The 18580-nt window shown below is 35.3% G+C and overlaps 1 protein-coding gene across 17 annotated transcripts in view; it reads right to left on the bottom strand.

The window, feature by feature from the left end:
- Positions 1–18580, bottom strand: part of Robo2 (roundabout guidance receptor 2) — a 1342812-nt gene that overhangs the window by 41585 nt on the left and 1282647 nt on the right. For 10 of the 17 annotated variants that reach the window (XM_029567102.1, XM_008840499.2, XM_029567105.1 and 7 more), the window contains 4 exons: positions 13972–14014; positions 12171–12298; positions 8122–8403; positions 1465–1621 (listed from right to left, as the gene is read on the bottom strand). In XM_029567102.1, coding sequence (XP_029422962.1) covers positions 1465–1621; positions 8122–8403; positions 12171–12298; positions 13972–14014 — 610 coding nt within the window. Of the gene's footprint in view, positions 1–1464; positions 1622–7575; positions 7702–8121; positions 8404–12170; positions 12299–13971; positions 14015–18580 lie in introns of all 17 variants that reach the window. The other 7 variants (XM_017799977.2, XM_008840496.2, XM_008840497.2 and 4 more) reach the window with 2 other exon arrangements.

Raw genomic sequence — 18580 nt, 5'->3', positions numbered from 1 at the left:
AAAAGATGTTCAACATCACTAATAATCAGGGAAATGCAAATTAAAACCACTTTAAGATTTCACCTTACCCCAATCAGACTGGCTAAGATCAAGAAAACAAATGATACCAAATGTTGGAGGGGATGTGGGGAAAGGGGAACACTCATCCACTGCTGGTGGGGCTGCAAAGTTGTTCAGCCCCTATGGAAAGCAGTGTGGAGAACTCTTAAAAAACTACATAGAACTTTGCTTTTTAAGTCAAGAGACAGGAGTATGGGCTCTTAGTTGCTGATTATAAATGTGTACATGTGTACAAGCAAATAATCGTTGTCTAAATAAATGTGAACACTATATCCCAGAGTAATACTGTATATTGGTATCCAAATACATAATATGTGTATTCCATATATGAGTTTTATGTATACATATACGGAAGGAAAAAATAAACAAAGAAGGCAAATCTTCTGAACTAGAATGTTAAAGTTAGAGAAGGCATTCTGGAGAGCTCAAAGATAGCAAGTTATATAAAAAGAAGATAAAATGAAAAAATTTATAAGTACATACATAATGATACTTATTTAAACAAACACAAGCCATAAAAACCACTATTCAAATAAACTGAGATGTTTTAATATATAAATATTTCTGGGTAAAGTAAAATTTATGAAAAGAAAATCTCCTTATGTTCTGTATTTTTAGGCCACATAAAGGCTTAGTCAAAATAAACAGTGATCTGCAAATTAAAAGGAAGACAAAGAATTTAGAAGCACTGATACAGGGAAAAGAAAAACCATGTTTTATTTGATGTTTTATAATAGGAAGCATTATCTGTTCCTTTGTGTTTCAAATCAATTATCACTTAAACTAAGAGGAAAGTCACTCTTGAGAGATTCATGAGAAAGAATAGGCAAATGTCACATTTAAGGCCATCAAAAGAAATTGTCTAACTTAAAAAGGTTTTGTTATAGAGTGTGTATTGGCTTGAATCTCTTTTATTGTTCCTGTCCCTACATTCTCATCAGTGCTGATGATTAAAGTTCTATCCACTGTCCAGGTCCCTACAATTATCCCATTGTGGTGGCTCTCCTTCGTGGCGCCCTGCTATGGCCAGACATCAAGTCATTAGGAAACTGCAAGGGATGATGAAGAAGGTTATTTTAATTCCTTTTTAGCCCTTCTCCAGAGTGGCTCTTTGGTTCACAGAGCTGTGGGTACTTGCTTTCAAACTAACGAGCAATATTACAAATGGAGGCTGATTATCATGATTGCAGACAATCTAAGGCACTTGAGGGCCAAGGATTCTCACTCCTCAATATGGGCTGTTTGGTATTTATCAGCTAAAAATACATAGACAGTGCAAACAGTAAAGAGGGGTGAAGAGGGAGGGAGGGGAGCCAGGAAAGAATAAGGAAGTGCGGGGGGGGGGAATGAATAGGGAGGGGAGTGCAGCCCTGGGCGCTAGGTTGTTAGGAAACATACTCTTACCCATTTTCTTGCTGTTCGGCTGCGTAGTGCTCCAGCTCTGTACCAGGAAGGGGCTGGACTGGAGGAGGAGGCAGAGGGACATTGGCCCAGGTCGATCCATTATTTTTCTGCGCTTTAGAAGAGTTTTTATTTTTCTTCTTTTTTCCACCTTTCCCACCTGAAAGTTATAAATGCATTCATTCAAAGATGTTGAATCTCCAAAGGAAAAAAAAAAGAGAATTTGAGATGGCAGGATTTATTAATGTTTTCAAAACACCAGAATCAGAATGTTAGACATGAAAGCGAGCTATAAACAATGAAATGATATAATCCAAAACCAGCATTTTTTATAACTCCAATGGCATTGTGTCTTACATAGTGTGTTCTCTGAAGAGCTGAATAAACCAAAAATCATGTCTGCTGCATCAAAAGCACATTTATTGATTTATTCACATCTGCTGCCTCCATGTTCCCATTGTTAGGCAAAATGATGGTCCATAGCAAATTCTTTTAAATGTCAGATTTTAGTGCGTTTATAAGGCTCTTTTGCATAATCTCTCTCAGTGGAAAATTCAGTGTCTAAGGACACAGGCTAAACTTTTCCATTAGAATTTACTCAATTTAATTAAACCAGAAGAGAAACAGTCTTCTCTCAAAAGTCACTGGGAAAAATCAATCAACTACAGTCTAGAAAATACCTGTAAATCTCTCGCCAAGATACATTTCATAGACCTTTTAACTAATAAGTGGCACCATTACTTTTGTATACCATGAGAATAGTTTTGAACTATTTTAACCATAATATTTCATAAAATTCTGAAAGGAGGAACATTTAATGGGAATAGCATCAAGCACTATATTTAATACAAATGAATTCATGCACAAATATGAGTAGAAAACTTAGCATCATGTGAGTCATATCTGAAATTACATGGAAGTTTATGAAACATAAAAATAAAGCATCATTTTAATCATGATTTTAGTCTTCTAAAATTATGTTAATAAAACATCTTCATTAGCAAGGAGGGTGGCAAAGGTGGATATTAGAATGAATACTCCTTGGACAAAGAAACAAAGGATGTTTAAGGGTACTTAAAGGACTTCCCTGACTTTCACCTCTGCCTGTAGCTACATGTACAAAAAGTGGTATTAACCGTTACTCTTCATCTTCATGGAAGCAAAAGTTGTGGGCCAAAGGCAGTTGGAGCAGGGCTTTACAGTCATGTAGATTTCATTAAAAGCCAATCATTTTCTTTCTCCTACCTATTACTATCTGAGTTGGCCAAATCAGATCATGTAATTTAATGATGATGCTTTGGGAGCCCAGCAACTAATAAAACTATTGAACTCAATGTGCACACTACTACAGGGTCTCTACCTGATGTTCATGCCTACTCTCACTTTTATAGGAACATCCCTGTACATAGTACTTTTATATTTATTTTCACTTTTTTGATAGAAGGAAAGGTACTACAATGGAGGAGAGCAGGCATCTTCTACTCTCAGATTTTCAGAGTAAGAGCTTGATTTCTGAGTTTGAAGACTAGTTCCTTTCTTACTTCATAGGTCTGTTAGTAAATGTCATATTAATTTCCATACATGCAAAACATGCATTTCAGTTTCCTTGAGTTATGTTTAGAGTTAGGGGAAATGATTGAGGTAAAATACTGAGAAGTACAGAATGCCAGCTATTGCTGTTCTCATCAACTTCTTTCTCATTTTAAAAAATGCAGCTTCTAGTCACTTCTTTCTTCTTCTCCACTTCAATTTTTCCAGTCTAGTGAGTACCCCACAAAAAGCCTCTTTTCAAATAAAAGAAAAACATAGCTACTAAATATGTTTGTATTTTTGTTCAAGGTATTGAAACCTTAAAGCTTTGACTTCTTAGCTCTCTAGCATCATAAAGAAGACCCAGACCATATCATTTTTTCATAAAGCTTGAATTGAAATTCAGTAATAACCAGAGGACTATTTTGAGCCAATTGATCTCCCTTGCTGTCCCCTGAGATGTACTTCCTTTATGCCTTTTGACTTTGTATGTGCACAGCTTGTCACTTCCCACAGCACATTCAGAATTGTTATCTGATCACTACCAGAACACAGCGATGGAATCAGGGACCTTCTTGGGGTCTGTTTTGAATGTGAAACACTGCAGTTCTTACTGAGGGTTCCAGGGTCTGCACTCGTATTTGCAGAGTCAGAACAAAACCTGATTTCACTGCTCAGCAGCTTGAGCCGCTTCACTAGGACCGGGTTCTTTGCATACCCCTGCAACTGACTGTTATTCAGCTCATGCTAAAATTCTTAGTGAAATTCAAGAGAGCCATTCCTCACCCACTGCTCTAAACAACCAGAAATAGGTGAGTCATAGAGGGAGTTTATTTTTCCTTTCTTTTTTGCGTATATTTTATTGTTTTATTGATTCGTGCATTTCATATAATAGATCTTAGTCAAATTTAGAACCCCTCCCCCCACTGGATTTCTTTCACATATTTTAAGGCCTATCTTGTCAAGCATTTGTACCCAGATGTCCCTTGATGCAAGTTTATCCACTGGAGTCTAGTCAGCGTATGTAGCGCCACTCCCTTGAAGAAGATCTACTCTCTCTCTCTCACCTCTCAGTAATCAATTGCCAAGTGTTCCTCCACTAAGTTTGGGACCTGCTGCCCATTTTCCCAGTTCTATGCTGGGATTTTTTCTGAGTCTGAGTTAGTATGGGTCTTGTGCATGCTGTTAGCATGGCTGCAAATGCATATGATCAAGTTCCTGGAGACTTGAAAGCCTCTGTTTCCTTATGTTCAGGCACCAACCTTGGCTCTTACAACCTTTCTGCCACCCGCTTCAGCAATGGTCTCATAAAAGGAATTTCTGAGGGCCTTCCAAACACATCCATTTTCCCCTATTTTAGCAAAGCACCTGTTCTCTTATTTGGAACATTCAGGACAAGACTACTCACCAACACGCATGTCTTTTCTTAGCTCTGCGCTATGTGATGGGCTCTCACCATGGTGGTAAACATATGGTATATCTAAAACAGTTTAATTCAGTTTCTGAGATTGAAATTTTTAGTTATATGAACCACTGTATACTGCTGCCTATTGTAACCAAGCACTCAGTCATTTGATTGAGAACTACCTGCACTGTATTTTAAGAGAGCACTTTAGATGATTTGCAATTTGACCCCTCTCTTCAAATCAAAATGCAAATATTTAGATTAGTGTCTTTTTATTTTTATTTTATTTGTCTGAGTGTTTTGTCTGCATGTATGTGTGTATGTAGTATGTCTGTGAAGTGCCTATAGAGGCTGGAAGAGGGTGTTGGATTCCCTGGAACTGGAGTTACGGATGGTTGTTAGCTGCCATATAGGTGCTGGGAATGAAACCTGGGTCCACTGCTCAACTGCTTAGCAAGCTCTCCAGTCTACTATTTAGGTTATGTTATTCCTAAACAAATGAATTTCATGGAAAAAAGCTTTGAAAACAATTTAGTTTAAAAATAAATGTATCTTGTGGAAGAGAAAGCAGAGTGATTATGACAGCTAGGGGGCCAGGATGCCTGCTACTAGATAGTGTCTTCTAAACAAGTCAGGGAAGCTGTACCCATGAAATCTCAAAAATAAGGTTGCCTAAGCAAGACCTCCATAATGACAGCACCAGCTGACATTTCCATGCAGACAGGGGAAATTTCACAAGCCCCCTTCTGGATGATGTGGCAATCATTGACTGGGAAGGGAGGAAGAATCCAACTTCTCCAGGGACAAACTCTGATTTTCCAGTCTTGGGTGGTTTGTTTTTCAGTCTCAGGTGGTTAGCCTAAAACATGTATGTAAGAACACTAAATGGGCTCAGAAGGTTGTGTACACACATATACTGTTACAAGTATATTCACATATGCACATATGTGTAACAATTATAATTGTAGAAGAGGTCATGAACTTGACGTGGAGATGGGCATCAAAGCAGATGGACGAGGAGAGAGAAGGAGGAAATATGTAAATAAAGTACTCATTAATGAAAATCCTCAAAAAAATTTAAATTTAAAAACTCAAATGTATAGAGACTGGGAGGAGGAAGCCTAGTAATAGAGCCTCTTGCTTAGCACACATGAGGTCCCACGTGTGGTGCCACCTAAAAATTATACGTATGTTAAATTAATGTATAGTCTCCTTTTAAAAGTTGGCAAATTAAAAGACTCTTCAGTAAATGTCACCAATGTTGTTATATATTTTTTATTTTGGTTCCTATTTTGAAAGCTCAAAGTATCTTTCATGACTAGGTTTTTAATGAAGTTTTCAAAACTTCTGCAAAAAATAAAGCATAAAAATATTTTGAAGAGCATAAAATGTTCCTGCAAGTAAGTCAGGAATGATTGGTTTTCTTACATTTGTGATTTTTAAAATTTAAGTCACTGTGCTTATTAAGAAAATCCTATGAATTGACATGATTAGCCAGCCATGGGGCATTTTGATCTTAAATTTGAGCATTAGGAAACACATCTATAAAATAAAACTGTAACATTAAACTCAAGTAGATTTTAAAATGATATTAAACTAAAAAAGAAATAATCACTGTCTCTACTGAAAAATGCTTTCTGTCTACAATTTAAATAATTTTGTATTCAAATGTAGATGAAGTAGTTAATATAATTCCTAGATATATATAAATGTCACTCATGAGATTCAGGGATTCAAAAGGCAGCAAGCACTATTATGAATCAAGCTCTGCTTACATTTATTCACAAGATAATTTTTATATCTGTTGGCAATTGGTTTATATAGAATATTTAGTGCTCAACAGTCTATGGAAACCATGGATTACAGGATATAGTGTTATTTTTTATGCATTGCTTGATTTTTACATTTCCTTAATGAAATAGAAAAGAAGCTTCAGCAAAAATTACTTTTTAATTATTTGAACAACTGTGGGAGTAATTATACACAAATGATAACATAAATGACATATAAGGTCAACCTAAAAGTTCCCCTATATCATTTAGCTAGCTTAAATTCATAACAGATGTTTAATTTTTTCTGTATTATATGATGTATCTAATCCTACCAATAATCAAGAAGAGCAATGACTCATTTTGGAGGGAGAAAAGAGCATTAACACTTCAGTCTGTGAGGGCTCTATCTCCTGAGGAAAAATAATTTTGTACATGTAACCATAGCGGTGTAGAAAGTTAACTTTATAACCTTGGAGTATATGGCAATAAACAATATACTATAATCCTTTACTATTAACCTGTCATTTTTTAAAAAACTCATATAAATACCATGTAATTAATATGGACATATCAAAGAAATCAGATCACATAAGCACTTAGAAATATACAGAAAACGCCGTAAGCCATACAATGTGAATATGATTGCAGGTTAAATTGCTTCTACTACAAAGTCTTCATATTACTGGTGAGACTCCTGGAGTTAGTAGGATGTTACTGATATTTATTAATATTGAAATACATTTCATTATGATTCAAGGCATTTCCACACATGTGATCTGTTTTGTCTACATCAGCTGATATTATTCAAATATATTTTAAATTTTATAGTATAAAATAGCTATCCACATAAATGATGACACTTATACCTTTAAAATTAGGCATTAATAATGTCCCATATTAGTGCTCATACTTAGCATGGTATAGTATGATTTGACAAATAATAAGTCTTATCATGGAACATTTCAGAAAAACGGCTGAAATTATGACATCTCATCACTCTAAATTTGGTATAATAAGTCTTCAAAATAATTTCATTTCCGCTGAAATTTTACTTTAGAATTGGTGACCTAGAATTGATTGCTATGTACAGGCTTTTTGTTATAAAGTTTTGCTGAATCATAAACAGGGCCCAACACAGAGAAAACTCTTCTCTATGAGTGATATTTAGGAAAATAGCAGTATTTTTTTCTTCAAATAATCACTGTACAGTTATGAAAGAGTGATAGTGATTTTATTACACCTTCTCCTCCAACCCAAAGTATGACTTCACTAAGATCAACAGCTGTCATTTGAAAGATTAATGCCTGATAGTGGGTTGTGATTTAATATTTCTTCAATGGTAGCTAAGAACACAGGTTATATGCCCTTGACAAATAAATTATTTCTCCTTACTGTGATCAGACCAACCTGAAAGACTGCCACTCCTTTCTGAGCTGTTGTGAGAGCTGGTGGTGCTGAAATCCTGTGACTGGTTGTGTGGCATTCTATTAGACAATCCCTCAGCCAAGCGGTAGTCAGGGATGTAAAGTAAGGCTAAGGGTTAAAGGGCAGAGGTCATAGTGGCATCATGTGATTAGTTCACAGCACACACCCATGCAGAACATGCAGTTAGCAACTCAGAAGCAGATGTGGTAGGAGAGCAAAGGGATGTTCAATCTATCCTTTCCTAATGGAGGTAGAGATGGATTGCTGATCATCATACTGAAAACTGTTGAAAGAATGAAACCAGTTGGTGTTGGTGTGTGGTGGCAATGGTGGAGGCGGTGGCGGCGGCAGTGGTGGTGGTGGTGGTGGAGGTGGTTTAAGGTGCTAAATACATACATGCCAAAATATTTTTTAATTTTAGGTAGTAAACTTTGCAATGAATCACTAAGTTGAACAACAAATACTAATTTCTATTTCATGCACACATGAAATGAAATTAACTTCTTAGGACACAAGAAACTGACTCACCATTGTTACCTTTGTTCTGCTCTGGTAGAGAATAACCAAATCCCATCAGATCTGTCTTTTGTTGAATCGAACTTTTCCATTGGGGATCAGGAAGATCAACTGCTAGTTCGTGGATGCTGTTGGAATGCAGGATCTGTGTAGTGGCGTAAGGGGTGGCCTGTGTTATTTGGCTGGAACTGTTGTACGTGGTCTTCGTAGTGAAGTCAATGCTGCTGTAAATGGCCCCGTCTGAAAGCATCGTTGCTGTTTTATCCCCTTGGCCTGGAACCGGTGGCAGCACATCTGCGATGAACACAGGGAGATGAAACCATTTAACAATGCACACAAAGTCCAAAACTATCAGGACTGAAGATGAAAAATAAATTGGTCATGCTGCATGTCTGCATTTCAGCAGAGATGGGTTTCATGAGCCAATGAAGGGGAGATGATATACAGCCATTGCCAGCTTTCAACCCCAGTGACAGGCAAGCCTAGAGCTCGTCCTTCATGTGTCATTGCTTAACATATCATTTTCCCATTTTCTTCAACCTTGTCAGAACTTTGGGATATTTCACTACTGAAAAACACTTTCAGTTGGTCACAAGGTATTAAAAGCAAGGGAAAAAAACAAAAAGCACATTACAGAAGTAATACTAAAGGGAAATCTGCGAGTTATGAATGAACATCTCTTTCCACTCAAAGGCATGGAATACAATCAACAGTAATAGTTATAAAAATGGTCTAATATTATACTTTCCTGATTATTAAAAATCATAATTTGTATGCATTTTTCTGAAGTTTTAACTTGCCATTTATCTGACTTGATTTCATAGCTTCAGAAATCGAGAATAACTCATGATAGAAAATGGACCTTTTTTTTTTTTTGGTGAATAACCAAGGAAAATCTCCATGAATAAGTTATTTCCACCATAGAGAGGGTGTAACTATAGCAAAAGCAATCTCAGTGATCAGTGGTTTAATTTATGCTATCAGATCTTAGAAGTGGAGAACTACAGTTTCATACTGTAATACAACAAAAGTAAAATTACACTCTAGGATCAACCCCGAATATCAATCAGTCTCCATTTATCATTTGGGGATATGAATTATCTTTACATGGTGCTTTGTAATTCAGATCTGCTACCTCTCTCCTGAGCAGAAGCGACTTAGTGAATCTGAAAGAAAAATTGCTAACACTGGTTTTAATCATGTAGAATTAAAATGAATCTAATTATAATGCCTACTAATGTATGCTCTAGAAGCCTTAATTTCTAGTACTTGAAGATATCATACCACTTGATTCTTTATTACAGAAAAAAAGCTGAATTGTCTTAAAACAGACTTGATGGTACACAGTGGTACTTGAAATTAAGATTATTATAGAAGAATTAATTTTGTTTTTACAACTCAGAAAAGCCAGAAAATTTGTCTTCATTAGCAATAGTGCCAGGAAATTTAAAATCTATTTTTTATAATGTAAAATTTCAGTCTTTTTAGAAGGTTCTGAATCAGGAATTTCAATCTGTTTTACTAGTAAGTGGGTTTTTGTATTACTGAAGTAAAGATTTTCAGTATCTACTAACGTGATCATGAAACATCCGAGTGTGCAGCATTTCATTAGATGTATAAACAAGTGAAATTGCTTTCAGATTCCAGAATTTTGCAATCATTTTCCCATTCTTTTTGCTTTTTAGCTGTATACTAACTACAGAATTTGATGGTGAACAAGCATGCTTCTTTCTCAAGTGCATTATTTTAATTTTAGAAAACTTTGAATATTTAATAACATGTTAAATTGATGAAAATATATCAGTCGATGAGTTTCATGACTTGTTTCTGCGTCATTTGCTCTGCCTCTCACTTATGAATATTAAGTAGAATTGTTTCACCAACATAGGCCTCAGTTATATGCATCTTGAACTTAAAGTTCTCCAAAGTTTGAGATTTAGATTATATGCCAGTTTGTTTGCAAACTTTTGAAATGTCTTGGTGTTGAAATGATTAGAAAAGGAAAGAGTCAAAGAATGTAATCATATATGAAATTCCTGTGCAACCACTATAGTTATGGCTCTGGAAAAAGTATCTCTCAGTGCTAGATGAAACTTTAGTCAGCCTCAAGTGAAAGTGCTTCTATATTGATTTTTAGCTGAATATTATCTTGAAATATCATTCGATCACTACCACATTTTCAAACAATACGTTGAATTCTATCCAATACTGAAATGTTGGAGGATTGCTCGTGAATATCTGTATGTAGAGGAGGTTTGTACCATCAGAAGGTTTGGTACCCTGTGCTAACTGTCCTCCGAACAGGATCCATCTGAACGGGCATCATCATAGTTAGGTATCACTTCTCACAGTCCTTTCCCACAGTTCTCAACTACCTATCTTTAATACTTTAGGCAGCGTGGATCTTGTTAATATTGTGTTGTAAATCTGTGAAGTAAAATAATACTTCCCTCAAGTTTGCATTTTTATGTTGCTTTCGAGCATCTTGTCGATACATTCATGCATTTATTTTTATTTTGTCTCAAAGAAGTTGGGATTTATGTCTTCATTTCCATAATTCCTCACCCAGTGATGTGATCAGAGAAAATACTTGCTACATTGTTAAATGTAACCTACTTATGGTTGTTGCATGCTGATTGTATGCTAAGCTTTGTGCCATATAAGGAGCAAATGCTTAAAATGACATTTTTGCTAAAAAGAGATAAAGAAAAACCTACAAATGCTTTGCCCCAGTTTGATACTTTTCCATTTAATTCTCATTATACAATTATTTTCTTTAAAGTTTCTCTTCTCATAGCTGAAATTGTAATGTATACATGTGCTATGTTTAGTAATTTTATTATTTGAAATACTATTTTAACTACATTCAAGCACAGTGGTAATCCATTTCCAAAGAGAAAAATGACACTCTTCATGAATATTAATCTAAGTCAATATGACTATAGGCTCCAACATGTGAAATCCACCCAATGAAGCCTTTTCTGGACTTGGGATAGTTTAACACAACTCTGTGTATCCTGAATTAATTCTCAAAGAGTTAAAATATAACAGAGAATTCATCCAAATTTCCTATTTTATTCTTAATTTTCTACCATTATTCCATTCCCCACTCAGCAACAGGATAGATTATGTAGAACAGTGTTTGGATCCCAGTATTCTATTCTTCAAAAGCCAATTAATGGCTTTTATTGCCTTTGAACAAAATCTTCACCACAATAGTGCCAGACTCACAGGAGGTACTCAGTACATTTATGTTGAATAGGAAGGACAGAGTTAAAATATATGAAGTATAAAATCTTAATTCCTAGTTTCTAATGTTAATGTATTTTGCTAATATTCATGTAAACTGCATTTTTAAAATAACTCTCTATTAATGAGAATTTCATTAAAATCTTAGTTTTACTTAAGACACACTTAAACTACTATAGGCACACTAGTTTTCTATTAAAAGAATTAGCAAAATATAGAACTGTGTTCTATGCCTTTATTGTTTTAATTATGAAAGAAGAGACTATTAATGTGTTTTTAAAAATCTGGGACCTACAAGATGGTTCAGACAGCAAAGGCACTGTTGCCAATTTGACTACTTGAATTGGGGCCTACATGTTAGAAGGAGAGAACTAACTCACCAGCTGTCTTCTAACTTCATATGCTGAACACTCATGGGCACATGAACACACAGACACAGACACACAGACACACACACAGACACACACACACATTTTCAAAAGAAAAATAGAAGAAATAATTAAAATTCTGAAACCAGGTATGTTGGTACATGCCTTTAATCCCAGCACTTGGGATGTAGAGACAGGCATACCTCTGTGAGATGGAGGCCAGCATGGTCTACATAGCAAGTTCCAGGTCAGCTGTGGTTACAGGGAGACCCTGTCTCAAAAAGACCAAAAAAAAAAAAAAAAAAAAAAAAAAAAAAAAAAAAAATCAACCCCCCCAAAACAAAAACCAAAACCAAAACCAAACCAAAACAAAACAAAAAACCACTAGAAACCAAAAACAAAAGTAAATATCCAAACAATATTATTTTGAAGCACACAACTCACCTCCACGTCCAAAATTTCCAATTTCATTTGGGCCACTATTGCTATTATTTACTGGCATGCTTGTGGCTGGCCAGGAATCAGCAAGCCATGGATAATTGGGATCACCGGCATTTAGAAGACCTGGGCGGCTGAAACAGAAACCGGAAGGAATTCAGCCTACAAAGCACAGTGCAAGATTTTGATACTTTCCTTACGCAAAGAAAAGACTTAAGGAATATAAGATTTTAATTGAATTCAAATTAAAATGTGAAGGTTCTTAAGAATTAAAGAACTTTGAGCTAAAGAGATGGCTCAGCGGTTAAGAACACCGACTGTTCTTGTAGAAGAGCCAGGTTCGAATCCCAGTGCCCACATGGCAGTTAACAACGGTCCATAATTCCAGTTCCACGAGATTCAATAGCCTCTTTTGTCCTGCGTGGGCACTGCACGACGTGAGTGCCCTTACCTACATACAGGCACTACACTCATGAACAGAAATTAAAAATAATAAATTGAATATTATAAAAAGAATTAAAGAACTTTAAAAGTTCATTAAGGCTATATATAGATCATCTGTCAGTGGAAGCATAATCTTTCCCTTGGTTTCTGCCCACATCCAAATGAAATCGACTAACTCCCTGAAATGGGTGGGAATAGGGAGCATATTAAATCCTGAAACAAGGTTTTATGATAAATTGACATCTCAGGGGAACAATTGCTCAAAGAGGCTGCTCACTATCAACCAATCCTCAGACATAGGGCTACTGCATCCTGAGTTCCTGCAGTCCCTAACTCAATCTGTGTTCTCTAGGCTGTCACCCTTATTCAGAGCTATCACACTTGATTGGAGACCAATAACTTGAGTCAAATTAATGAACAGTTCTTATACTCTTTTAGCAATAGCACATTTAGTCAGTTCCTAAACCTTAAAATAAAAGTAAATTCAATATTATTTTTTTCAAGGCAATAAAAGATCCATTGTGATTTGCTCCAACATGCTAGTATAGTCTATGAAGAAACTTTTATCATATATTTAATAAAGAAATACCTTATTTAATGTAAAGATGGGATTTTGATTCCTTTCCAGGATATTAGCATATTTACAAAGAAGTAGAACGTCTATAATCATTGCATTGTTTTTGATAGACCCTTCTGGTAAAATCCCTAAGAGAAACATGTGTTTCTATGGAAACTGCAATAAGAAGATTCAATTGCTTTCTTGCTACATCCGCTAGCTCTCATTAGACTTAATCTCTTTTTGCTAAAATATTGATTAAATGGGAGATTGGAAGTTATTACCAGAGCCTAATTACAATCTCCATATTGGCAAAGGGAAAATAGATGAGGATATATAGGTTTGTTATCAGCTTTTATCAATTTCAATTGAGTATCCAAAGTTGTGGAATCTAGTCCTATCAATCTACAGCCTATTCATCATCCATGAATCATTTACTTTGTGATCGATTATGTGTAATTGTTCACTCACAGCAATTTAGAGAGAGCCAATAAGGAGTCTTAAACAACAGCAACTTCATTTGCTAATGTCTAATTAATGCAATAAACATCCTGCTAACAAATGAACACATTCCTTGTGATATTTACTACTAATTTCTTCAGGGGCATCTGGGAGATATGAAACATCTGGACTTGATTCCTCTAAAGTGCACAACAGATAGATCATTAAACCTTGTGGTAAGCCATTTAATTCCTCCTAGAATTCTCAGACTTATAAGTGATCGTTTATTACAATAATAGCTGCTCACTACAGAATTTCCCCAGTACTGATTAAAAATAATAATAAAAAAGAAACTCCTTAGCCTACCTTCCATTGCTCATTAGTCCTCCATCTCCTCTTTGAAATGTAACTGTAATAAAAGAAAGACATAAACACATATTAGTCAATATTAATTGCAATTAACAGCAGCTAAGTATTGAGCCTCAGCTAGGAGATGAAGACCAGGAATTTCAACAAAATATAATTAGTGTAATTCTACAGATAGTGACAAGATTGGATTGGCTCAGGGCAAAGTCATCACTTGCTCCAAACCTAATAGAATATTTCAGTATTTTTCAAGCTAAATGAACTGCTAAAGTGGCAATTTGTATTTAGATGTCAAAACTGTTGCAAATGGTGGATTTGTAGTCTTCCTGGAAAGGCAATATAGCATTGATATAGAATTATCAAATCAAGTTTTTCAGTCAAGAGTCTTATTAGAAGGCATAATAAAAAACACACATAATATAAACAGAAATGATATTATTTCATCTGCTAATATCTTTCAATAAAACAACAGAAAATATTTATTGATTATATATTTCTCAATATCACAGATACTTTAGGCATAGTTATAAACACTACGCATTGAATACTTACAATTACAGCAGATATAAACTAAAAATAATATAGAATAGCATGCTAATGAAAATGTTATTTTCAAATAATTGATACTAAATAGATTCCTATTTTGTGTAACAAGCTCAAGATGTCTATATATCTAAGATCTTATTAAAAATAACAAGAGGCAGCGGCATCTAATAGAACCACGGTAGTAAATCCACTCCCTCACTTTAGTTGTTTTCATCCAAAAGCCAGCAACATGAAAGTGAATGTAAAATACCAAAGAATGTAATTACCATTGAGCCCCACCATCCTTTATCAAATGAACTTCAAAATTATTTATACCTAAGAGAGGCTATACACCTCACAGAGAACAAAGAAGAGCTGAGGTATCAAGCGTGCTTAATGGTATCTGCTATTTCTACAACTTCTGTGACTACATGGAGAATGGAATAATGGATTCATAGTTTCAGATCCACCTGGATCAAATTCTGTCACTAAACTACCCAACTAGTAGGCTATAGGAATGATATATTCTTAAAAAGTTTCAAGATGGAAGAATTCTAAGGATCTTGCAATTCAGAACAAAGTCATGGATCAGCTGAAACAATCACTGGGGATGATGACGAAAATGGCCAACATATTCTGTCATTGGAAGACCCAAATATGTGTTCTATGATTTGTTGCTTGGCGATAAAGGTGAAAAAATGAGTAGTTTTATGAATTAACTCACTTAAAAAGAGTATGCTAATAGTTCAAATGTACACATAGTTTTTAATTTCAAAAATTTCTCATGACCCATCTTTTCAAATGCTTCAGTTATTGAGTGTAATCATTCTTGAAATCCTGTAGCTTCCTACGCTATTACCCCAATGTCTTCTTGAAGGCGATTCAGTAACTAACATCTCTTACATCATAATCAGGAAATACAATCTTTTTTTTTTTTTTTTTTTGTCTTTTTTGAAGCAGGGTCGCCCTATAGCTCCAGGTGTCCTGGAACTCACTATGTAGACCAGACTGGCTTTGAACTCACAGAGATCTGCCTGCCTCTGTCTCTCAAGTGCTCAAGTGCTGGGACTACAGGCATATGCCAGCACACCTGGCTGGGAAATACAATCTTAACTCAAGGATCTACCACACTTCAAGACTGAAATAGGGCTCCAAGAAACTTCTTTCTGATAGCCCACTACCAGAAAGATACACTACCATAGTGAAAGATACATACACTATCTTATCACTTTTTATGTAGTATCTTAAATGTATTGTGAAACAGTTCCAATGTAACCTGCCCGGAATCTACCCAGAATTGGTTATAAATAACTCCTCAGACAAGATAAAAATGATGCTGATCATTATAGGCTCATTAAGGGCTGGAAATTCAAAACTAGAAGTGCATCTCTACCACATTGTGCTCATTTAATAATCAGTTTTTAATAGAAGTGAATTAAGCTGTAACAATTGACACAAACAGTTGAGCACTGGAGGTATTAAATAAAAGCTTGATTAGGAACCAGAAACCCAAGTAAGAGTATGTGCACGCAGAATGTGAACACAGCACAGGTGATCAGGCCCCTCATTATGTGACTTACTAGCTATGTGGTTTATCTTAAATATTTATTTTATTAGTTTTAATTGTGCCTATGTGTATAGGTTTGTACCAGCGTCTGCGGAGGTCAGAGGCATTGTTGGATCCCCTTGTACTGAAGTTCTAGGTGGTTGTGAGCTGCTTGATGTGGGTGCTGGGAGTTGAACTAGGGTCCCTTATAAAAGCAGTCTGTGATCTTAACTGCTAAGCCATCTCTCCAGCCCAGCTATATGGTTTTTAATTCCAATTGATTATATTAATCTGTTAGTGTAGAGTTAAGACAATGATGTATTATTGTGAATATGTAAATAGGTAAGTTTTGATGAGTTCACCTGAAAATATAATGCTTAAAGGATATGTGAGAGGCAAAATAATTTTTCTTACTATAAATGATTTTTTCTTCCATCCAAATTTTTTGTTATCTCCAGAACAACAAATAGTAAGAGCAAAAGAGATAACTGAACCAGAGGTACGAAAATTGGCCAATGACAAGTTTTTCATAAAATACAAAGTTTAAAGTATTATGACATAAAATCAAAATCTTATCAAAAGATACCTTTCATTAAAGTTAATATTCAGAATATAAAAGTTATGGTATATTCCATATTTATCAACTGAGAATTACATTTATGCAAGAAAGAATTTAAATTTCAAAGTGTTTCAGATTGTGCATTCAGAATTTATTCATTTTCTGTTTGTACCCCAATGATCATTCAAATGCCTCTCAAATGGTTCTGGATGGATAGTGGTCAAAGTTTATATGAAGACATTTATCTTTATCTTTGCTTCACACCTACACAAAGGAAGAGTTCACAGCATGTTATATAATTATCTGCCTAACTTAAAATACCCTTCACACAAGTGGTAGTCATGAGACTCTTGCATTTTGTATCGTTCTGTCAGAAAGTTCCCTTCCCTTCCCTTCTCTCCCCTCCCCTCCCCTTCACTTCCCTCTCTTCGTCTCCTCCCCCCCCTTTTAACCCCTCTCCTCTCTACCCGTCTCTTTTCTTTTATTTTCTTTTTTTTTTTTCTTTTCAGTCACTATGTAGCCCTGGTTGGTCTGTAACTACCAGGCTGGCTTCAAACACAGAGATCTCTTTGTCTCTGCTTCCTATATCTTGGGCTTAAAGGCATGTGCTACCCCACCCATACCTCACTGTATTGTTAAAATGAAGGTTGAAAGAGAACACTTTAAATTGCTTTTATTACCTTTTACTCTAAACTTTTATAAGTGATATGTTGTGAAAAGTAGAATAAAAGTAACAGTTCTGCTAGAACACTAGATTAAAAGCAGACAAGAGATAACTATGACTAATTAGAATTCCTACGATGAAAAGCGTATATGATATTTCAATCAGTGTTTTCATGAATGCACAGAGGAAAAAAATACACTTAAAGATAAATCTATAACAGATAGAAAGCTATTTTGAGGTAGTTCTAATTTCAAATAAATTGTTGCCTTGAGATGGAAAGAAATTGGGATTAGGATGGTGGATGGATTGACAATCTCGATGTCTTTTTATAAACAAAGAGAAATCACTTGTACATATGAGAAATCAATCTGAAAGGACTGTGGCTTTGAGGAAGGAGTTTCCATCAGCATTTCAAATTACGAGATTTCAGGGAGTAATGTACACCAGAAATATGTAACTTAACTGAAACTCACTAAAAGTACCAAATCTCCCAAACATTTCAGTCATCACAATTTAAAATCATTTTGAATTGCATTAAATAATTTGAGTTTATTTCAGTTTCATGAAAGTTATATGGTAAGTAGATTTTCTAAGCTTATATCATGTACAAAGTACTTCTAATATCACCTGTCAGAATTAATTTTGAGGCATGCCTCCTAGAACTGGGGACAGAGAGAAGAAAAGTAAATATGTGGTAAATTGACATTTTGAAGTAAAGAAGCTTCCAGAGCACCTATCTCTAGTAGGTCACATTTTCCTATGCCAAATGGAAACTTTACTGTTTCAGCCAAGCCTCCTTCCCTTTACTCATAAGCTCTTCCTCAAACAAGAATGCAGATTAGTCCCCTTTTAATAAGCATTAGCCAGTCTACATAATCACTTTAAAACATTCCATCAAATCATTGAACTGATTTTGGATAGCTCTGTCAAACAATTTCTAGTTCACCAATACTTTTAAATTCTGTACATGGAAAACCAATCTTAGCCAAAGAACTATTGGCAGCTGACTACTGCTGGGTGAGAAAGAGCTGATCTTCTCAAAGGGAGGGACTCTAGATAGTTGACTAGGCATAGATGAATGAATTTGCACTGAGGGACATCTGGGGGCACTAACTTGACTAGATAGGCCTTAACACAAATACACAAATGAGAAAATGCATGAATTCCAGTGGGGGAGGGGGATTATGGGAGGGTGTTAATGGGTAAGGGGTTATAAAGATGATTTAGAAGTTCTGTTTGAAATACACTAAAATTCCATTAAAAAATTACAAAAAAGAAAAAAAAATTCTCAAACTTCCTAGTTTGTGCCTTAAGG

Source organism: Nannospalax galili, unplaced genomic scaffold (assembly GCF_000622305.1).
Source record: "Nannospalax galili isolate Female #2095 unplaced genomic scaffold, S.galili_v1.0 scaffold439, whole genome shotgun sequence".
Classification (NCBI taxonomy): domain Eukaryota; kingdom Metazoa; phylum Chordata; class Mammalia; order Rodentia; family Spalacidae; genus Nannospalax; species Nannospalax galili.
The sequence above is the reverse complement of the archived record's forward strand: the minus strand, read 5'-3'. Positions and strand labels throughout refer to the sequence as shown.